The 24,062-nt window shown below is 38.9% G+C and overlaps 1 protein-coding gene across 2 annotated transcripts in view; it reads right to left on the reverse strand.

Annotated features, from left to right (window-relative positions):
- Nucleotides 1–3,865: 3,865 nt before the first annotated feature.
- PHAF1 (phagophore assembly factor 1) overlaps nt 3,866–24,062 on the reverse strand; it is a 35,566-nt gene continuing 15,369 nt past the window's right edge. Inside the window, exons 7-18 of one of the 2 annotated variants that reach the window (XR_014591009.1) lie at nt 20,654–20,748; nt 18,110–18,207; nt 16,400–16,512; nt 14,259–14,392; nt 13,593–13,676; nt 12,821–12,903; nt 12,011–12,054; nt 10,030–10,073; nt 8,613–8,671; nt 6,997–7,069; nt 6,099–6,565; nt 3,866–4,771 (exon numbers count right to left, since the gene is read on the reverse strand). Coding sequence is in view for 1 of the 2 variants with exons in the window: in XM_083870418.1 (XP_083726544.1) it covers nt 6,476–6,565; nt 6,997–7,069; nt 8,613–8,671; nt 10,030–10,073; nt 12,011–12,054; nt 12,821–12,903; nt 13,593–13,676; nt 14,259–14,392; nt 16,400–16,512; nt 18,110–18,207; nt 20,654–20,748 (917 nt within the window). In the remaining variant the exon portion in view is untranslated. Of the gene's footprint in view, nt 6,566–6,996; nt 7,070–8,612; nt 8,672–10,029; nt 10,074–12,010; nt 12,055–12,820; nt 12,904–13,592; nt 13,677–14,258; nt 14,393–16,399; nt 16,513–18,109; nt 18,208–20,653; nt 20,749–24,062 lie in introns of both variants that reach the window. The other variant, XM_083870418.1, reaches the window with a different exon arrangement.

Genomic DNA, 24,062 nt, shown 5'->3' on the forward strand with positions numbered 1-24,062 from the left:
GGTCACTATAATGAGCAGAGCTGGCTTGAGCCTCACATTCAGCACCTCCAAGTGCATCTCTGGACATGTGAACTGGTAGTGAATGCCAAGATCCATCATTCGGACAAGCCACTGCAGACTCAGACATCATAAAAAAGAAAGCCAAAGAGGACTGTGAAGCAATTCAGTATTAAAATCTTGTGCTTCTTGTCTGCAGCTTAATTATTCATCTTCCTACAGCAGGTTCTCAGAAGCAAACCTCAGCTGCAAACTCAAACAGTATAAAATAATCAGACGGCTCAGAGAACCTTCACTAAATATCAGCATTGAGAACATTCCCTGGAGAGTGCTGAAAGATCATTAGATTAAAAAAAAAAAATCTATCCCAAAGCCCAGCATGAAAAACTGCTGATCTCCTGAGCTGTACCTCTTCCAGCTGGACTTGCAGGTCTCAGCACTCAGCAGCCCAGAGAATCAGCCCACCACATTTCCCTAATGATGCTACTAACTGCAGTGACAGTTTTAAAAACCAGTAAAACTTTTAAATACAGATTTTCATTATTTTCTATGCTTATGATCAGTAAAGAAACCATACTGAGGAATGAGAAGGGAAAGTAAACCCAAAAGAGGGGCACAGAATCCCTCTAGGAGTGGCAAACAGCTCCCCCACAATTCCTGGCCAGCCCAATGCTCTCTCCAAACCATTGAGACTCAGCCCACGGATCTTCTCTCTCCCCCTCCCCTTCCCAGCCCATATGTTGACTATTCATGTGCTAAAACCTTGGAAAAATATGAAGCAGGTTTGCAGTGACAGCCTTGTCCCAGGGGGGCTGCCTGAGCTGGGTGGGGATCAAGGTGTGATAATAAGACAAATGGTGTCTACAGCCATAGAAGCAGAAAAGGGTGGAATAACCTCTGTAGCCTCCCTATTTGTGGATGCAGCAGAGCTACCCAGCAAGGGAAAGGGTAAATTCAGGATTTCAGGGCTGCAGTTCTTCTGAGATGAGCAGAGGGGGAAAGGGAATACAGCAAATCAGGCTGGTTTGATTATTTAGCTGATTAGACTGTACATTGCATAATCATGCAGGGTTTTTTGTGATTGGTATTTAAACTAAATGTCTCTCTGAAGGATAATAATGTGAAAATGAAACTTGTGCACTCAGTGGAAAAAAAAAATATATATATATATGTAGTGTAGGTGTAAAGCATTAAGGCATTTAAAACCAGCTTCCAGAATTGCAATATGCAGTACTTTAAAATAACCAAAGGAGTAAAATTTAAAGGAGAATTCATTAAGGTATGAAATAGAAAAGATTACATTAAACCATTACAGCTAGTCCAGAACAAAAGTTACTGTAATAATGGTATCTTACACCACAGAGAGTGTCCTACTCTGCAAACTCCAGCTTACCTTTCCTGCTGTTTCAAGCACTCATTTTTTCCAGATCATGAGGAGAAATAATTTTACCTGCTGGAAAGTATACATCTCCACAAACACCACAAGAGATGGGATGTAAGCTTTGGCAGATAAACATTTTAACAGTGACTTTATTAGTTACAGCAAAAATTCATAGGCAAAGAATATGGTATTTAAGTTGCACCTGAGCCCACCAACACATACAATTCCCACTAAAATAAATCCTTCATGGGCTCTGCTTCACTGAGCCTATTTTTAATGCTTAAGAGTTCTATTTCCAGTAACCTCCATCTTTCATTTCCCCTTTACTTCAGCCTTACCTTCTCTCTGAAACAACCCGGTTCACACTTTACACGGGTCAACCAGAACTAACCAGTATTTTAACTCCTCAGACCTACAGTGAGGTATTTATTTGGTTACATGTGCTGTGTCAGATTGTGTCTGACAGAGTCAGGCAGAGAGGAGAGGGCTTTGCACTGGTGTAATCGAGACTTTTAAAAAAGGTGTTTATCGGGCAAAAGTTGGCCCAGAACAATTGGAACTAGCATGGAATAATGTTTCTTACATCATAACATCAAAAATTATTCTGAACACAATCAGTCCATGTGAAATTGTGCCAAATCTGACAACTTGGTCTTTGCCCAAATACTCTGGAGAAAGCAAGCAGAGAGGGCTGGGACATAACATTTCTTTCAGAGTAAGAGCCACACTGACTCACACATGCAGATTTACTTTCAATGTACATTCTGAGCCATCAAACACAAAAACCAAAAACCTAACAGAAGTTCTGGCTTAGAGTGGTTAAATGACTAACAATTTCTAACAGCAGGTAGAAAGTCAGTGTGAAGGGGGTAAAAACACCCTTCATTTCCTTCTGGAAGACAGCAGCTGGCCCCTAACCTCCAGCCAGCCCTAAAGCAATGATGAATCACCATCTTCTTGTGGTGCTGAAAGATTTTGTTTTAAACAGGCTGGATAGGAGCTCTGGAATATGAATTATCATGATCACATGAATCAGTTCTCACACACCATATGATTACTCTCTCAGAAAAAAAAAAATCTGTTTAGAATTAAAAATGTGACTGTTCCTGGCAACAGAAGATTGCTTTTTCTTGTCTGTTACTGCATTTTGGGGAACAGAGGGTTCTAGTATTACACAGCAGCACTCATCTATACAGCACTGCCTGGAGCCATCACAAGAGCCCAGGGACTGCTTGAAGGCCTGAAGAATATGGGAAGAAATGTCAGCTTCACCTCCTTAAAGAAGGGCAGAAACAATCAGTTTTATTAAGTGTAAACAAATTAAATACTGTGGACAGTACTGCAATATTCAAGTTAAGCTGACACACACACACAGACTCTTCACTTCTTTACAAAAGAAAACAGCACAAATCAGAACGGGATCATGTGCACTATATGTTTTATTAAAAATGCAATTGTACTTAACTTTGTATCAAACAGTTTTATCATATGAAACCAAAATGAAGGACCAATGCACATGTTGCCAACACGCAGGATCTGCATCAAACCACACAGGATTATTACAAGGAACAAGGCCACCTGGCAAAATGGGATCTGATGCAGCCCAAATCTCTCAATTCCTTTGGGAGGGGGAGGCAGAGTTGGCCCCTTGCTCCCTCCTGAGCAGCCCTTTGCACAAACAGCTCTTGGTTCGGATCAACCACCTTGTCCCAGCCTCCCTTCCTGCCACATTGCCATCCTTGCCTTGTCCGCCAGAGCTCCTTTACTCCTTCCTCTCTTCCTTCTGATTCAAACCCACCATCAGTCCCCTCTTCCCATTCTTAAACTTCTCATGCCAGCAAGTCCTTAAATGCTCCACACTGTTTGTCTAATGCATCAGCTCAGGAACAGCTTGGCTTGGTCTAAATAGGAGCAAAAAACAAACCAAAACATCCCAGACAAGGGAGTTGTGAACAGCTGCATTCACAAAGGGTGGTTGAGGAAACCCATAACAGCAGCTCCACGTTATCTCTCCTGGTGCTTCTTCAGATCTGCCTCTCCCAAAAGTCATATGCTTTGAGCTCAGCCCAGGAGCAACAGCCAAGATGCAAAACTGCCTTTTAATTTTTCGTCTCTGCAGAGAATTTTTTAATATCAAGGGGCTGACCTAGAGAAGTGTATGGGCTCTTGAGAGAACTGTTAATTACAAATACTATTTTAGTCACTTGGACTCATGAGATCTTTACAAATCAAGCTGAGAGCCCCTGTAGCTATTAAATACCTTTGGTTAGCTGCTGCTCCTGTCCTAAGTCTCAGGGTTCATGCTACAGCAGCAGGCCTGACCTCCCTCTTCTGAAGAAATTCAGCTTAATATGCTTGAGAGCAGGATATTGGTGGCATCTGCATAGCCATTACTCAAATCATCCCATCAAGGATTTATCTCCTCTTGCAGCTTGTCTGGAGCCTTTACTAGAAAAGGATGAATTAAAATTAATTGAAGTTAGCATCAGGATTGCGGTCACATTTTAGTAACAAGAATCAGCACGCACAGCATCTCAGTTCAGAGACCATAAAACTCTGCAAGAGCACCCTGAGCCAAGCAGCAGGCAGGGTCAGTTTGTACTCCAGCACTGAGGGATGCTGCAGGAGGGCAGAGTGCTCTGCCTGCCCCACACAGCCAGTGCAGGAGAAACACAAATAGAAACAGTACCATCCTTGTGCCCTGCATTAACCTTCGAGCTGCTTCAGGGCAGGGAGACTCCCAAAGCTTTTCTGTGAAGTCTCTTGGGGCACACAAACCCAGTAGAGAATTCACATTTGCTGCTTTCACTGCAGGCATTTCCTCCCTGCTGCTGTGCCATACTCCCCCTCTTTGAAGCTCCATCGATTTCCATGATCCCCAAGGGCCCACAGGAGCGTAACAATCTCATTTCTGAGCACAACGCAGAGCCCACCGTGCTATCCACTACAGTTTAAAGATTTCCCTTCTCCACTTCAGGGCAAAACCTTACAGAATGCTTTAATGTATCAACCAAGTTATGTTAGTTACTGTTTCTTTGGAGAACATACTGAACTGGCTATAAAGTCACTTATAGACTAGTCAGGTACTTCAAATACAATGTCTGAAAAACAGTAAAATAAAAACTGATAAGAAAAGGCAAGAACATCCATGATTTTATTACAAAAACACCCAGCAACTGTATTTAACACAAAAACAGTAACTGAGAGTCTCTTTTTATTTTTCTTTCAGTGTACATGCTCATTATTATTCCATTTAATTTACAGAAGGGCTATGTAAAATGAAATTAAAATTAGAGAGGAAACAAAAAGGAAGATTGAGGCATAGAATTTTCTTAGCAAGCAACGATCACAGGAGACAGCACAGATTGAACAGGGATTCAACAGGAGTGACACCTAGGGATAAAGGTAAACAGTAACTTTTTCCTTATCCATTAGATTCTCCATGGGGCTTTTTTGTTTGTTTTAGCAAAACAGTTTAGAGTATCACAGTATACAGGAAGACTAAATGGCAAAGAACGTCTCACACACACACACACATTTATCCCTGCTACTGGTCCAGAATCCAAAACTTCAGTTAACATTCGATTTCCTATCTCTCATTCATTGATAAACTATACAGGATTACACTGTACATGGAGTTAAAATTACAAAAATGTCATATTTACAAAAATCTGTACACACATAGTAAAACTCACAAAATTGTCATCTATGTATCACAAGTTGCGACACCAAAATATTAAAAATGGGATAAAATTATACATTTCTCTTGTCCATTTTTAAAAAGGGTTCATTATTTCAAAGACAGACCACCTATTTCTCCCAAATAAGACTGGTAAGAGAACTAGAAACCTAAAGTATCCTCCTGGGATAAAATGTCGCGAGCAGCATCTCCCAACTAGAAAGAAGCCTATATCCTGTCTGCTGGGGTGGGGTGTGCAGTTAGCATATATGTACAGAAATGGTGAAACTACAACGAGGATGTCTTTGGCTAAACCTTTGGCATAAATTAAAATCACACATCAAAAGTTACAGAAAAGGTTATCTTGGTGATGGCGGAATTCCAGAATTTCTTTCTGAGATACCATTATATACAGCTTTTCTTTCTCTGAGGAAACAGAGTAGGAATAAAGGATTTTGGAACAGAGGCAAATGAGGCAACATTATTTCTTCATTAAATTTTTCACTAGTATGAAAAATTGTATCAAATCTTTTCATTAAAACATAATTCAGTCATAGAAATAACCCCTTCCAGAATTTCTTTTTCTTTCGAAATTGCATATGAAAAAAATTAGTAAACCAGCCATGACAGAAAAAAATTGTATCAGCATATCAAGTACATATTAGTGCAGGAAGGTGGATAAATTTGATCCACTGTATAAATAAGCTTTATGCGCAGTGTACATTAAATAACCACCACACCCCACTCACACCCAGTACACAGATGCTCCTCAGTGAAGATAAACGTTTATCAAGTAATTAAAGTGTATGTAGTGCAAATGTTACAACCAAGTATTATGCACATGCTACTTGCTTGGTTTAAAGTTACACAAAGATGTGGTGCCTGAAATCATGGACATATATACATCCTTGTCACACTTGGTACAATGTCCTAAGCCACAGAAATACCGAGGTGTTTAGATCTATATATATATACACACACGTTTTCTTAAAATGTGACCACCACATCAATACAGTAACACAAACAGACTAAAATCAATACCTGCTTCCAGATGCTCCAAGGCTCAGAAAGTTTGTGCTTCTAATTCTTGCAGTCATTACGTGCCCCTCTTCCATTTCCCCCTTCTGCCAGCTGAGAAGGAGGGACAGTCTCTTCAGGTCTGTGCTGCATAGGATGAGGGCAACGGAGAGGAATAAATGACGGCACAGGCACCTAAGCTGCTTTCCTCCATCAACAGTTCCATGCCCCATGATGAAGGGTTGAGAGAATTTCCTCTCCACACCGCTCCGGGGTGGAAAGGCTTATTCAACAAAAAAAAATAAAATCATAACGTGCTTTCCATATTATAAGTGGCAGCAAATCAAGGCACGCTGTACTAATTCTGTAGCATTGAGATTAGCTGACTTTGCAGGGGATCCTCACTGGGGAAGGTCCGACGTTCTCAACTGGCTGCTGGGCCGTGTGGGGCCATACAGAGTAACAGAAGCTATGTGATTATTCTGCATCACCTGCAAAAGCACAGCAGGGAAAAGGGAAATTAAAAGAAGAGCTACGCTAAACAGAAAATGAGAAGTATTAAAATGGTGAATACAGAAGTAATCTGCCCAACAACAAATCACAGCAACAAGCTCTTGGCTAGCTCCTAAAAACAGTCTCTTAGATTTCTATGATACAACACCATCTGCTCCAACCAGCCATGTGAATGCATCTCCTGCTAGCCTGAGTTCCAGGTGACAAACTTCAAGCTTCAGCTTTAGCATGCAATGTACAACTTCAGAGAAGAGGTTTCAAAGTTCCCTCTTTCTGCCAACAGGCACTAAAATGACACGACTCCCAAGCACTGGCTTTTACTGCAACAGGAATAAGAAGCCACTCATAGTTAATAGCAAACTCCTCATCTTCCCATGCTCAGATAAAAATAAAAGGGTTTTTTCCTAACCTCAAAGATCATTCTCTGCAGTCCAAAGCAAAAGGTTGACCCAAATGGGTTAGTGTTGTTCGGAGATGATGACCTGAACAGAAAAAAGGGGAAAAAATATTTTAATGGATATGTGAGGATCAGGAACATCTTAAGGAGAAATAACTATTCAGCAACATAAGGTAAATTACAGCATATTTATCATGGCTTTCACCAAAAGAAAGTACCTCTACGTTATGCAATGCCATTGCTAGACTCCAAGTGAGCCAAAGGAAACTCTACTTGGTGCAGCAGAGCCATTAATAACACTTGGGAATAAAGTCATCAAAAAGCCACTAGTGACCTCTACAGGAAAACTCTCCTGCACTTAAATTGAACAGGAAGAACCTAAAAAAACCCTGAGATACACAGGAAGGGAGAAGCACCGTGTTACTTAGTACACATTACTTTTGTGCAAGATCCTTTTGTGTCTCAACTTCTACCATATGTATTTACTATATAGAGTCCATTATTTATATTTACTATATACTGTCTATTAATCAACTGGATTTAGCATGTTAAGAAGATTAACCTATATGATGCTGAAATAGAATAATCCAAGTTTTATTAAATAGTATTTTTCAAAATCTATGTACCACTTTTTTTCCAGTTATTTCTGGTATTTTTGGCTTGTACATTGACCATTTCTGTTGACTGCAATGAATTTTAGATCACAGCCAAAAAAACCCTTAATGAATATTTACCTTTTGTCCTTTCTTGTAAACTGGTCAGTTTTTCAAATTGCATGTCTGAGCCATTTGAGATGTGCTCAGTAAAGCGCTCTGTGGTTGAACTACTCTCTACAACACAGATGGAAAAAATAGAAGGGCTCTATGTCATCACTATTTCACCTTAGCTTTACTTCATTCACATGGCTTCTGCTCTAATCATCTCACTGGTATAACACAGGAGTAAAGAGAACACAGGGCACAATGATTAAGGGGGGAAAAAGAAAAAAAAAATCAAAGTCAAAATCATGTGAAAGTTCGATAAAAATACATTAATTTATCTGAAATTGCTGTGGTATTTGCAAAGTATCCCTCATTTACACTTGTTCCGAGATAAAAATCATGGTTTCACATTGTAAAATGATAACTCTGCAAACAGAGTTTAACCCATTTAACCCAGTATCCACCTCAATGCCTGCAGAAACACAGCAAATTTAAGGGCTATTCTATCTTCAGTCAGCCTAAAGGAACTGTAGAACCATGTATGTTCATAAAAGACAAGCTTCTTCAGACAGACTGCTGCTATATGTTATTATATACATATATACTGTGCTATATAATGTCATGTTATTGAAATACTTTTAAAAAGTAGAAAAACTCAGCACTATTTATTATCATAAAGAAAGAGACTTTTTAATGCACTGTTTTCTCTGAGATCATCTCTGGATTTGCATTTCAAGGAATCTTGGAAATGCTTTCACTCAGCATGTCAGTTTATTTCCTCTGAGAGCAGCTACCTCATCTTGTTAGTGGCCAAAAATCCCTGAAACTTTAACCAACAAAGCAGTACAAAAGTAACCAGTGCCATAAACACTCTTCTTCATCCCCTGCTGTCAGCCCAATCCTTGCAAAATAAAGAAAGACTTTTACCTGTGAAGTACCACTGGCTTCTCTACAGGGTGCCCCAGCAGATCCTGAATACTGTCCCACTGTAAACACATCAGTGAATTTGTGTTAAAACGAGGCACAAGAAAACTCTTTTTATCTAGAAAGAGTGCCATGCACATTTGTTTGTGACAAACCTATTTGTTGAATAAACCTGAGGTTGTATTTACAAAAGTATTTTGTTACTGGAGCTATACTCAGTAATGGAATTATCCATTGCTAGGGCTACTAAATTCTCTTAAGGCATATTCTCATTTTTGTCTTAAAATAGTTTGGAATTAGAATTATTAATACAAAAATTTCTACGGATATTACGGATAAAACGTAGCTGGAAAGTCTTGTGAGATTTTAGGGGCACCTCAAAGACCAAAGCAGCTGTGGTAAACTTGAACAAAGTATCCTCTTACATACCTCCGCAGAGAGGAAAAATAGTCCCATTGCTACCTCTCCCAAAAATCTTTGATTTAAGCAACAGTACTGGAGAAGAGGAAAGCTGCCCTGTTTAATGACTGGGAAGTGTCCAACAGTTTTCCTCACTTTAACAAGACTCCAAGAAGCTGCAGTTTCACACACAAGACTGAAATAAGTCAATGCACTGAAGGAAGTAAGTTAATTCAAATCAAAAAGTATAGAATGACATCTTCCAGATTGCTGACTCCAATTTTTCTTCCCAGTATAGGACTCAAAATTCGCCAAGGAAAACCTTCATTTGGCACCCCAGGAACCAAGAGAACAGCACTGACACTGGCTGGATGTTGACTGCAGAGACACTGACGAACAGTTTTTGAGAAGTTTTTCAACTTAATGCAGCTGTCAAATATGCAGCAGCAACTGCCCAGCTGGGAAGTTCATTTAGGTGGAAGTTCATTGGGCTGTAGAGTCTTCAAGGAGCCTGCTGTCATCAGGTGGTGTCACACTGGCAGTGACATTTTTGAAAGGCTGCTGCCTAAGAAACATCCCATTACTGCTGCCCTTCAGAAGAAAGTGGAAGGGCACTGGACTCTCTTGTTAAATAGTACATGTCTTCAAGAGCTGTGTTTAGTATAATAGTTCTGTGAGAATTTTGTTTAGGAACATGTCTCCAGCTAATATTCAGCCACCACTGCTGTTGTTTTCCCTTATCACTTATTTCCCTATTCCTACCTGCAGCTGTGTTAAAATGCAAGCCATGCCATAATGTAGTAATTTAGTTTACTTAAAATGTGCTATTACAAATTAATTCAATCTTTTAACACACCAAAATATTTAAAACACAAGATACACACTTGGCCTTCTACTATTCCACTTTAAAACAACATGATACCACTGCTGTTAATTTCTTTGAAGTGTACTGTAAAGTTGGCATGAATCATTTAGATGGTTTAAGAAAATTAGGAAAACACTCAGTTCTGCACAGGCTTACCTTGCTGTATGTTGTACATGTTTCTGTCTGTGAGTCAGCACTATCTATGAAACAAAAACAGAAAAGCTTTTATAGCTTAAGCTTGAACATTCCCCTACATAATCTTTTTTTTTTTTTTTTTTTTTTTTGGCATATTAATTCAGATAGCAGGAGACACAGGAGCATTAGATCAGGTCATATACAAATTCATCAGCATTCACTAGCAATCAGAATTTTCAGTAAACACTGACTAAATGCCAGTTAAGGTGATAAAGCAAACGTTCCTATTTACAGCAATTCCCAACTTCAAGATTATAAAAGTTTAAGCTTTAATCTTTAATCTTAGGAGGAAGAACACCATATAAAAGAAACTCCATCTCTGCACTAAGCTAACAGGCCTAGCACAGTCACTCGAGGAGGCAACAAGATGTGCCACTCATTAAGTCCAAAACACTTCACTGCATTTGGAAGGAAAGCTGGCTAAAACTGACATCTGGAGACTCAGGAGCTGGCAGGCCTGAAATCACTTAAAACATCACTTCCAAAATAAAGATGGCAGAGAGCTTAGGAATCATAGCCTACCTATTAAATAATAAAAAGACAGCACTGCATGTACAGTTACAGCCTTTAAACAGAAACTGTTTGCTGGTGGTTTCAAGTACTTTCATACATATCTTACATACATATATTTGGGTACTCCTAAATACTGAGAGCACGTTCCCAAAGCAGTGGGAATGGACCTAGACACTAAACATGTCAAGCAGCTTTCAGTCAAGTTAAAGACCATTTGTTCCTCTGTATTTTCTTCCTCTCTAAACATGCTCTCTGTGCTGAGAGTTCAGTGTCTGTGCAACTTGAACTCTGGCTCTTAATTTATCACCTGAACTTGAACTACAAAAGGGAACTAATAAAACTGCATCAGGCACTGCCACCAGAGGGAAGAAAATGGGCTCTTCGAAATTGTTACATCTGTTCACAACTTGTTACATGTCCTGGACATACGCTAGAGGCCATAAAAGCTGGTTAGAAATGCCAAATAAACAAAAAATCAAACATATGAAAAATAAATTCATAATGCTACTTGAGGTAAATAAAAATAATTACCAATTAATACTTTGAAGTACAATAACCTAAGGGAAAATAATTTTAGAAGCAAGAATTTTCATACTCATTCTCTTGGCTGGAGTACAAATCAACTTTCATATAAGCCTGTATACCCAAACATTGTTTTTCCAGGTTTTTAATCCTCCATATGCTCAAACTGCTGTGACAGCCACAGGAGGACTGCACTTCACACAGCAAAGTGCTTGCAGTAAATACCAATCAGAATGAGGAAAACATCCCTGGCCAAAACCTAGGCAGCATCTGGTATTCCCAGGATAATCCAAATCCAGTACACATTTTCTTATGTTACTTTGATAACTGTGATCTTCAGACAAACCCCACTTTGCTGAGATTAGTTACATGGACAGAGCTGGGAATATCTTAGCATTACCTTGCCAAATCAGCACTACTGATTATAGATTTTTTTTTTCTCAAGTAGAGATTTTCAGGTGAACACAAACAGACATACTTTGTCTGTAGCACACAAAGCCAACATATTCTGGATGTTTATTTTCATTCCCAGATAAACCAGATTATATTAAATACCAGTGGACTGGACAGATGAGCTCAGACTAACACTGTTTTACAGATTTTGAGCCTCCAGGTACAAGGTAATTGGTTTTTGCAGAGTGGTAGCATTACAGGATGTTGTGATATTGCAGCTAAGTATTTGTGTAATCCAAATAAGTGAAGAGGTAGTGCAAGTAAAATCAGAACTGCTACCCTGCCCTGAAGTGTCTTTTCCACTTAAATAGAAACTTAATCCCGAAATTTCTTCTCTGTCTCAATGACTGTCACTGTTCTCATCCTCTGATAATGAAGGACAGAGACAAGAACTGCCCCCAGCTCCCCCTGGAGCACTCTGTGCCCCTGTAGCAGGACAGCAGGAAATGCTCACCTCTCTTAATGATGAGTGGAATCTTGAATTCACAGCGATGGTAACTAGAAAGTGAAAATCATAAAGCTATTAGAACACAGAGAAGCCAAGATAAACTGCAAAGCCAGACTGACAGCTCTTAATAATCCCTCTAATGAAAAGTCACATCTATAATAAAATGAAAGTGAGAATCTATGATAGCAGATTAAGTTCTCACTTAGATTTTCCATATCAAAAAAGACAGCACCCTGGGAATGTCCTAATAAAATTTTCTAGAGGACACAAGAAGTCCTTCAGCACAAATTACTCTGTTGTTACACAGAGTGAATGGAGAAATATTTAGCTATGAAATAGCACTATAGATTTCTCTGTCACTAACTGCTTTAATTAGACATCCAACCACTAACTCATACTCCTCCTCTAAAGAGTTTACACTTAGAAAGTACTGAAAACATGTTCAGAAGCATGAGATTTTTAATTGCTAACTGAAATCATGCTAGGAAAAAAAAAGCAACATTGCTACCAATAAATGGGTACTGTTGCTAACACAAAGTTTGCCTCTATCAAGATTTTGCACATCATACCTGGACCAAGAGCTACCCTACCTCATTCACTGCTTTAAGACATACTTTCCAGTATATATAAAGTCATTTAAAAGTAAAAAGAAAATACACCTAAAAAGATGTTACTAATGATGTCTGAAACTTCCACAGGTTACTTGATACACCAAAGAGACTCATGAAAAACCACTGTAATTCTATAAAGAGAACATTAGATCTCCTTTTCAGTTGTTTTAATGTACTCCTTAATAGATGAGTTCTGTACACTCACATGTTGAAGTTGTAATGACCAGGATAATTTGTATGCAGGACAAATTTCTTCACCTTGTGAGTGTTTGCATCAAAGAGAATATCCTGTTGAAGACAAAAGACAGATGAAGCAATCTGGATAGAGGAAGGTGGTTTTCCCTAAACTAACCCTAGATTATTTAAAATAGCACCTGTATGGAGTGACATATATTTATCTCTCTGGAACTGAATCAAACTATGAAAAGCAGTATTTGAAAATAAGACTATTTGTAAATTCAAATAACACATTTCCTTCAGCACTCAATCACAACAGTAGCTTCATTTGCTAACATTGGCAAGTTTTCTAAGGAGGTCTTGTTTTTCCTGCATATTATTTACAGTAACATAGACTAAAGCAAAACAGTTGCAAGAAGGAACATGAAGATTTAACTACACCCCACAGCTCAGCAAGCTTTCACAATTGATGTTATGGCACACCTGCCTCAGTTCTGTGGGACAGGGGCATGGATCTCAGGGACAAGAACTATGCATCAGGCATGACAGAAAAAGGAGAAAACCTGAGAGTGCAAAAGTGCAAAGAGCCCTCCATCCACTGGTGGAGATAAAACATTGCTGATTAAATTTGTAAGTGTTAAAGTCAAGTCAAGTGCAGCTTTTCATATCCAGAGATTCTTAAGGCAGCAATCAAGAGTTTTGCAGCCTCTCATTTCCCACAGCTTTCAGCCTCCTAAAAGGTTTGCTGTGTAACTAAATCAGATGTTTACATGAATTGTTTAGGGAAGCTTTCCACTCACCACTCCAAGTGTGAAATAATTGAAGAAGTAGTCATTGCACTTTGATGGGACTTGCTTATGGGGCGAGGGCGAATGGATTTTCATCTGCAAGAAACACACTTTTCAGATGCATTCAACAATGCTCAAGGATAAATGCTTTTAATAACATCTCTATATTCAAACAAATTGCTCAAATCTCATTTGAAGCCTTTGTTCAACTATGTAAGATTGTGTGCTCCATGACAGGACCATCACCTGCTTACAGCAGCCCAGTGACACATCAGCTTTTTCAGTAATTGGAATTAAAAGGTTTACTTACATGATGCTGTATAAAAACATTAGGAAAAGATCAAAGCATATGTTAAGGTTATTTTACATACACTCTAAGTGGAAAAAAACAGGCAGCACATTTGGATACAAAAGTGCTCCCATTTGTAACAATTATTAAAACAGTTAACATATGCAATTTGATTTTTTAAATAAATTTAAACAGATTTACATTTCAAAAAAGCTTCTTAAAAGCTATTATATAATGGTTCAGCCATGTCTACTATGTCGAGTAATACATCGAGCACTTGTAATTTGTGCTACACGGCAGCTCAGCTTCAGTGACCTTGCCTAACACAAGCACTTTGATGAGACTGAGACACCACTGAACAAAGTCTGTGCCTGAACGAATTCCCTCACCTTGTCTTCGGACTTGTAGAAGACTTTGTGTGGAGAGCCCAAGGTGCTGAGCACATCCTGGCAGGAATCACCGAAGTACACACAGCGCTCAAATACTCGCATCTTGGCATCGGCTAAAACACCTGGGCCACAGCCTGAGGAATGGAAAACAACTCTACATGCATCCTTCCTGATCACAGAATACATCAGTAAATCAACACCAAAAGGTTAGCATTCCTTTATTTATCACAAACCAAACAGCTGCATTCCTCAGACAACAGTGCCAAACTAAATTTAACCATTTACTTTTCAACAGTGTAAACATTTCTTATCAGAGTGGTGCATGTGCTGATTGCTGCATGGTTCCCCATTTTAACCACCAGTTTCAGCCATACTACCTTCACTTCCTTGCCATTCATATGGGCATGACTTGGTTTCCCAGCCCATCTCAGTTTGATCATGTGGCTATTGGCAGTAAATACCACAAATTATTTTTACCCCTAGAATATTCTAATTTAGCAGCTAGAGATTTATCTCCAGCTAAAAACATCAAGTGCATAAAGTAAAATCCCTCATCCACATGAACTGTCTCACAAAACACACATTCTTTACTCAAGATTCCCACAACTTACTAGATCAATAGCAAGTACATCCCTGTGCAAACAACATTAAAACCAGATCTTATTGAATAGCTGTTACACAGATGAATTGCTGACATACGTTACCAGATTTTAGGAAATGGAAAGATGTTGCATTTTGTGAGCCCATTTGCTTTCAGGAATGCAGCATCTTACATTTACCAGAATGCAAGTACACATGTGCAGCAGTAACTGCAAAACACAGGATGTGCTCTAAATACACACTTAGTTTTCCTCACTATGCATTATTGATGTAGCTAGTTACCCACTAAAATAAATCAGAAAAATCCAATTCAGTCAGCCTTGATTTCTAAAGCAACAGTAACTTCAAATTAATACATGGGCAGAGAAACTTGAGCTAGAACAGGTGTGTAGTATGTTCTACAAGAGTTTATACAAACTTTGCAAGATAAGAACAGCACATGTCCAGATTGCCTCTCTGCAAGTTTGTCTGAACATCAGTGATATTTTAATGATTATTTTACTCATTGACAACATTTCCTTTAAGCTGCTTTATGCATATACATTTTTTAACAAATCTTGACACTAAGTGTCCAATTTCTCAAAATCATTTACATAACTATGATGCTATAGATAGCTCCTTCCCCAGTACAGGAGTATATATGTTCTCTGCACTAGAAATTCTACCTTATCTTCCTCTGTAATAAGAGAAGTAGCTTGAAAATATCTGCTCCATTTTTATTCATAATTTTTTATTCTTCATCTACAATTTTCTTTTTTTTCAACTTTTGCATATTGTGAATGTATTCCAAGTGTTTTCTCAATATACATAGAGCTAGCAATCAGGACAGGTCAAAAGCTGAGCCTCCTAAGGAAAATTGTTAAAAAAACTCAATATTATTTCTTAGAAACATTGTCAAGCCTCAAGTTATGATAACTGAACAATACTCCTTTGCAGTTGTTACATCTCTCCCTAATTTCTAAACACCCTCCCATCTCTGAAAGCACATACAAAAAGAGAGACTCATCAGCCTCTCTTCACTTTCACCACTGTCTCCTACAGTAAATGAAAACAGAACTGAATTGGAAGTGCAGTTTAAGGCTGCAGTATTAACATAGTCATCTGCTGGCATTTTTAAAAGCCTTTCAGATTTAGTCACAAAAATATCAACATCATACAGTTCCCTGGAATCTCAGAAAATGCTCACATACATGAGGTTTCTTGGTTTGTCATGGGTTTTTTTAGTGATCTACTGAGAAGAGTGATCTGTTTTCTTCTACACATGCACCTGGAGACTAATTTCTATTTCTGCAAACAGATTCTTAAGACTTGAAACATGTGAGGGCTCCAGTTCTCAGTGATTTCTCCAGGGTTAGAAAAATGCAGTAACGGGCAGGTTCACCTTCAAAAGGATTTAACTGGGTTTTGTTCCCAATAGTTCAAAATAAGGTAGATAGAACACTTTGAAATCACTTATTAAATCATCACAAATAACCTGTGCTTAATTTACACAGGTTTACCCCTGGGGAGAACAACCAGTGCAGTGCTCCGAGTGCCAATACCTGCAGTAAGTAGGCGAAGCCGCAAACCTGAGGGTCCAGTTCCATCTCGCAGAACATCGACGTTCTCAGCGTACACATTCCCAAGGAAACAGCTGAGAGGCATCAGGGGAGCCCTGAAACCAATCACACAAAATGTGAATAGGATTTGCTTCAAATTTTCCTGTAATAAGCTGGTACCAGTTCACTGGAACAGAGCACATAAATTTTGACAAAGCTGCATGTAAATGAGACTGACAATTAGAAGCTGTATCAAACAGAAGGATCAAAGTGTGGGGAAAAGGAAGAGGAACAAGACAGCACTAAAATGCAAGCTCTTTACCATTAATGAAAAAAACCCAGCAAGTTTCAAAGACTCCAGGAATTAAGGAATTACAGAAACTGTACCTAGCCTTTGGATATCTCCTATGAGGTCATGTCAGCTCAGATTTCTCTCAGGGAAACCAGAAGTTGTGGAGTTTTTAGAGCTAACTAAATCTGTGAACTAGGCATATCACCCAAATGCAGCAGAAGAGCTACGTCTTTGTCATGCTTTCACTGCTCTTGGGAAGGTACTTCATAGCCCAGAACATGAAATCAGCTTGTGCAGGTACACCAAAGGCAACTGTGCTGCATTACTGGGGAAGTTCAATTAAATTCAACAACGGTATTATTTTAGAAAATAATAACAGTCCCAAATGAGATAATTTTAATGGAAAGGCATATTTTCTGTGTATCAGCTGGTATATGGTCCCTAAAATTCCCTGTTCTTAAGTTATTATGTTCCTCCTCTGGGTGAATGACAAGTGAAAAGCTGGGCTTTGAGCTCTCTCTCTCACACACAACAGAGCCCCACGCAACAATCAATGCTTTCACTAAAGCTCACCATGTCACAGATGGGGACAGACAACAGCACTTTTCTCAAGTGCACTTATTTCTAATTAGGAGACAATGTCTGTATAAACAAAGCTCCCTCCCTTCTGAGCAGTAATCCAAGGGTATGTGTTTATCTCCTGGCCTTAAAACTCAACTGTCTCTGTAAAAAATACCATCTTATCAGTTTGGGTATTTCTAAGATTAGGTATCTGAGAGTCCTAGAATGGTTTGGATTGGAAGGGACCTTAAAGATCACCTAATTCCAGCCCCTCTTCCATGAGCAGGGACTCCTTCCACTAGGCCAGGTTGCTCAAACCCCTATCCATCCTGGCCTTTAAGACAATAAGCTCAGTCAGGTATCTGCAAATACACTGAACATATGGCAGATTATGCACATGGCATATTTTATTAGTTTTGTCTAGCAAGAGAGTTTAAGACCCTTGATAAGGCCCTGCCATGACATACATATGATCAATATGCTACAAGCTTGCTGACTGTCTACACCAAGTCTGGTTTGCTTAGAAGAGGTGATCAGCACAAACAAAATTTAGAGGAAGAATAGCCTAAACATGTGTTACTAAACTCATTTTATTTAATTCATTTTCAGGTCAATTGAACTTGCCTACTACAGCTGAACCAAGCCCATTTTACAGCAACATGAATCAAACCAACATTTGACTATAACATCTGAGGACAACACCTACAGAAATCTGACTGCGGTTGGTACCTAAAGGCATTCTGCACACCACCAAATTAATAAAAGACCCAAACTGAACAAAAAAAAAAAAAAATACAATTCTATTTTGCAAGGGCAAAGCAGTAAATAAATGATGGGAGAGCATGAGCAGCTGTACATACTTGGTGTCCTGCAGACTGTTTCCGTTGTAGATGTACATGCGTTTCACAGTCGCGCCATGTGGAATTTGAAGAGAGGCCAGACCATGGGCAAAGTTAGGCTGTGGAAACACAAAATCATTCCAGTTACACAACACAGCAGACACTTCAGCTTGAGGTCAGAAATTGCCTTAGAGATGCAGTGTATGCTTATCAATTCAAGTAAGTCCCCAGCAAAAGACAAGGGGGCAAAATAACAGAGAAACACAACCTTCAAGGTGGTGTTTCTTTATATACCACCAGTCCTGGATTCCTGAGCTGGGGTGAAACACTCACTAGGTTCATTCATCAGAAGACACCATCAGTCTGACAATTAGCCACTGTGTGTACTGAGAATTCAAGTTTTTCCTTGGTTTAGCCACTGGCAGCAAGCAACTTGCAAGTATTTGTACTTATTTAAGGTCTAAGAAATCATCTGTCTTAAAGGAAAACTTCCCTTTTTTGTCTCCCACTGCATTAATTTTAGCCTTTCAAAATTTTTGCTGGTTTCCAAGATGCCTTATCTGATGAACAGAAACTTGTTCATTAAATAGATTTTCCGCTCTCCTTATCACCACATTCTTACACATACTGTTTTGACAGGGATTTAAGTGCTCTCATCAAATAGAAAGCATGCTAAGGAAGTCAGATTGACTCTTACTGCACTAGAAGAAGGAATTTCTTTCAATTCTGAATGTGACAGGACATTCAAGACCAATAACATACCTCGCTGGCACCAGACAGAAAAAGGTCTGTATTTGTCACAAGCAGTCAATAAAAACAAGATGCACAATATGCAAACTATTACCTGGTCTGCTTTAGCAGAATATCACATAAGGTAAACACACACACACAAATTTTTTTCTTAGGAAAAAATTAATCTAGAACAATGACTTTCACTGCTGTAGGTATTAAGAAGGGAACCTCCACTACTTCAGCAAATCTAGAGACAACCCAATTTCAATCCTCTTCCTGAATTTGCCTAGAACATTAATACTTTTTGCTTAAGTAGTCAGATTTCAGATTACTGAAGTGAGAAAACACTTTCATGTTCTCCTCACTTGCAGCTCGCTTCCAGCTATACAATAAACTCCAAAGTTTTCTTCATAGTTTTTCCATTTCCATAAGCAGAAGATTACACTGCTTTGCTAAGTCACTTAGCATTCCTGTATAATCTTCCCAAACTTGACAGATTTTGACAGATTCAAATTTCACTTCACTCTGCAATCGTTTCTAATGTTCCTCTCTAAAAATCTCCACAAATACTTGTCTTGTTTCATACTACTCTGTTTTTAAAATGATCCTACTTCTACCTGTTCCTGGGGAGACTTTGGCATTATACTCTGTGTAAAGAACATTTTACTAACCTCACTAAAGCAACTGAGTGAGACACTTAGAGAATGCAAAATTACTTTCTCCACTGTTCTAGCAGTTTTATTTAAACATCTTTTAGGTAGTCCTGCAAGGAGCAGGGAGTTGGTCTCAATGATCCCTACAGGTTCTTTTCAACTTGATATATTTTATGATCTTTTCAAATCTTTGGTAAAACAATTGACTTCCTCAGTAGTTTGGCTATGTCATTCATCATGCCCTGGGAACTCTTGCATGAAAAGAAACTATTCTTTATTGGGGCATTCTTTTTCTTTGGTTTATTAGGTTTCTATTCACCTTCCAATCTGAAGCCCAACTGACGTTCACTGCTGCTAAACAATAACTTCCCCTGGTTACCCCCTGTGACATGTCAACCACAACCACTAAAGCACTAGGCTGTGACAAAGAGCATGTGTCATCATGTTGGCTGATTTCTTCTTTGTTTTGGCTCTTTATATGCTCCTTTATTTTAATGCTTTTTAACTGGTAAAGACAGATTATACAACTGAGAGCATTTCCATCCTCACACAAAACAAGTTACACATACATTTTTGTTAATACAGAAGGAAACCACAGAGGACTTGATCTCGTTTCCACTTCAGATGGGGATTTCCAAAGATTTCAGAGAATGCAGTAATGCATTTAATTATTCAGTAACTCATCCAAACATTTGGTGAATATGCAAACAGACATTACAAATAAAACTCATTCATTTGGCTTGCTAAAAGCACTCATTCTGAAGAACACTTAGGATGAAAATGTATTTTATGAAGTCTATCCTACTTTAGTTGCATAATCAGTTTGACGAGATTCAAAAATATCTGATAAAAGAACAGCCTCCCAGTAGATTGCTTAATATTTATGTATTTGTATAGACAGCACTGATATTTTTAGAAGACTTCTTTCACCAACAGAATTGCTAGTCCCAGTTCATGATGCAAGCAAAACCCCTAAGAACACACCTTTTGTCAACAGGAAGTAAATTTTTAACTTTGACATGGTTACATAGCATTAATAAGAACACAATTAAGGAATTCAATTCCTTCCAAATTACTGGTTTCTTTTGCTTGCAAAAGACAGAAAGACACAATGTAAGTGAAACTTTTCAAGTACCACAGAGGCAAAAAGACCATCCATTAAGCAAGAATGATTGCTGACCTCGTACTTCGGGGTTTCAGTCCAGGAGTCTAACTGAAAAGAAAACGACAGTCCTCTGAAATTGAGGTGAAAGAGTTGCTCAGCTGAGTTATACACTAAAAGGGAAAAGAAAATAAAAACAGAGTTACCAAAATAATGTAAGAATTCTCCAGTTCATATCTAACAGCACCTTCATCACCTCAATGAATTTGTTACATCTCAGAATGGAGGAGGAACACAACTACACTGGACTGTAACAGCTTTGCTTTTAATTTGATGCAGTAAAAACACAGCAATAAAGAGAAAGCAGAGATTCATTACAGTTGCCTCTGCAAGCCTGCAGGCACTAACCCATCCCTAACAATACAATTATACAACATGACACAATCTATTACACCTTAATATTTCTAAAGTAGTTTAAATAGCCACTATTACTACAAAACAATTCTATTCATTGTTATGTAAAACATTGTAGAGTATGAACCAGAAAGTCTTTGGGAGAGATGTGCACAGAACACTGATAACTCCCTCTTTCACACCACGGGGCAGCACTAATGGAGTTCAAAGGAGGGCTCACCCTGCAACCTGCACTTCCACCTTTCCTCCCAAGAGGAGTTTCCATGCCGGGATCAGCTCCGTGCAGTCCCGGGTAACACGGCCCAAGGAGGAAATGCTTCAGACACACAGGTCCTGGGCCATTTACAATAATTAAAAATAGCATCACCAGAAACAGCAGCCAACCAGTCAGCTCCCACAAAGAGCACTAATAAATTAGAGCACGCACAGACTTCCAGCTGTCACCACATCACGAGATGTCCTGATTCATTGCAATCAATTGCACAACATCAACTACAAACAACAGTAAATGTCGTCCCAGTACTTACTATAACAAGACATACTGCTTTCTGAGACTGTGGAAAGATTAAAAAAACAATCCCAGAAGACTGAGAGCTTGGGAACTGTTTTGAGATTGATCTTACAAGCTTCAACCTGTGCCCAGTAGCCACTGGGGGAACAGAGTGTTCTAGTAACACACAGGAGCTGACAGCCTGAAAACACCAGAGGCTAAAAACAATAAAGAAACCCTCTAACAGGAGAAGCTGCTTTCTTCCACTTTACCAAAGGAATATCAAAGGCTCAATATTCCTTTTTTTCTTACCATGTTATATTCAAAATGGCATAGCATAGAGAGAAAATGCACATAAATATTTTATTCATCCCTCCCATAGTGTCTTTCAAATGTTCAACTTGAAAGACATATCACAGGGTATCTGGACAATGCCAGGCCACCCAGGATAGAAAAATAATAGTTGAGCAGTAAGCATTAAGCTTTCAAAAGTCATCATTTGCCTTTTCTACAGAATGTGCTGGCTAAGAGTCTTTTCCACGCTTGTCACTGAAAGGAAAATGTGTGGAGAGAGGGAAATGTTTTGATCGGCAGGAAAATTACACAAATCTCTCTCATGTGATAAATTATGATACATCTTTTCCAAAGCCCACAGCCAGCTGGAGAACTATTTTTCCCCTAGTCATGCCAAGTGTGATATCTGATTATACAAATCGCATCAGTTCCCATCTCCTGCAATGTTTGTTGATGCTTAGGTTTAAAGGGCAAGCAATTTTTTTATTCTTGGGAAGTTCTCTCATGCCTCCCTTAAAACCATAGATCACAACCACATGACTGAACAAGGCAAGGATTTTCAGTTATTCTTAAAAAAAAAAAAAATGTATCACATAGGTACCCTGCTAATTCCATTCAATATTGTTGACAGAAGCAGAAAGACTGCTTTGCCTTCTAGGAAGGCAGCAGAGTGTGACCAGCTGGGAAATATTTCTGTAGAGCTGACAAAGCCACCAACACCAGCAAGACTACAAAATGGACACAGCTTTGGTAAACAAGCAGAGGCAGATCCGAAAGTCAACTCTTACTGGTATCAAGCACGAGACTTTTCTGGCACCTTAGGGGAATCTGGGCCCCTGCTGAAGTCTAAGAGTTGGAGAGCCAGAACACAGCAACCCCATCCATCCTTGCAAGGCTACAGGTAGGAGGGAAGGAAGACTTTTTCTTCTACCTTGAGTTCAACCCCACAGCCCTGACCCTCGCTGAATGGCACTTGGGCACAAGGCCACATCCATGAGGACTCAGGACAGGATGTGGTTTCAATAGAGCCACTGGCAAAAGCAAGCTCTTCCCAGCAGGAGGTCAGGTCAGAGAATCATGGAAATGTGGGATAAAAATCTTGGCTTCGATGAAGCTGTTGACCTCCAAAGTGGTTGTATTTCAAAAAGCCCCATGACAAAGGTACTGCAGTTTCAAACTAACATTAGCCAAAAAGTAATGAAGCTGGTTGATTTTTCTGATGACTCTTCTTTTTTTAAAACCACTGATCTGGCAAAACCAAAAATGCTCACTGAAGGTTGGTTTCAACACAAAACTGTTGCTAACCTTTTGAAATTTATTTTGAAACAACCACTGTATCCCGTTGCAGGAAAGTTCTGCTGCAACCACCTTGGTTTTAAGTGAAATTCTAGTGGAGGTTAACAGAGATAAAAAACAAAGTACATTTAAAGGGCTTGCACTGGGGGTTTGGAGGAGTATTAGCACAGAGAAGTAAAGGGATGGTTATGTTCCTTTCCTCATGAAAACTAGCATTTGCTGCTTTGATCACATTAAGAGGAAGGTTTCTCCTCCCACCCCAGCTCCAGTTTCTGTGAGACATGAAAACACCATCACCATCCCCCTACCCATGATGAAAATCATTCTGGTTCTTCACCTTTTCTGCTTCAAGAAAAACAAAGGAAAAAAGGAGTTATCAAAAACTTGTGTTGCGTAATACAGTTCAAGCTGTTTGCAACAGGCAGCTTAATACAGAACATTTACTTCTGCTAAGTAAATGCTGTTAATGGAAGAAGTATTTTTCCAATGAGGAAACTTGAATAATCAAATGCACCAGTGAAATGGTAATAGAGGCCAACATTTTAATAAATACATTTTCTTATCTACATGTCACTAGGTAAAAAGAAGTTATAAAAAACTATCACCAGATGAAGCAACTGTGCAAGTTTTCTTAATTGAATATGACAGGTGCACAAGATCTGCAAATTCAGCACAAGGACACGTGGTGCCAAATTATGGTTTTAAGTGGTTGCATACAATTTTATGCAGCAATAAAACATGCTATCACAGCCACAGGCAATGCTTTTGGCTAGGTATGTATTTTTACAGTTCATATTATCACAATTTGGAAGTGCTCCACCTCTACATATTTGCAAATAAACCATAATCACAGAACAAATAAAAATAAGCCACCCAGGACACCTACTTTTACCTTTCTTTACTTCTCCAGTCTCTTGTACATACCGTTTCTATAATAGATCTAACCACGGATTTCAGAGCTTCTAAGAGGAACTGTAAAAGCCAGGACCAAAA

Source organism: Zosterops lateralis (assembly GCF_965231275.1).
Source record: "Zosterops lateralis genome assembly, chromosome: 12".
Lineage (NCBI taxonomy): Eukaryota > Metazoa > Chordata > Aves > Passeriformes > Zosteropidae > Zosterops > Zosterops lateralis.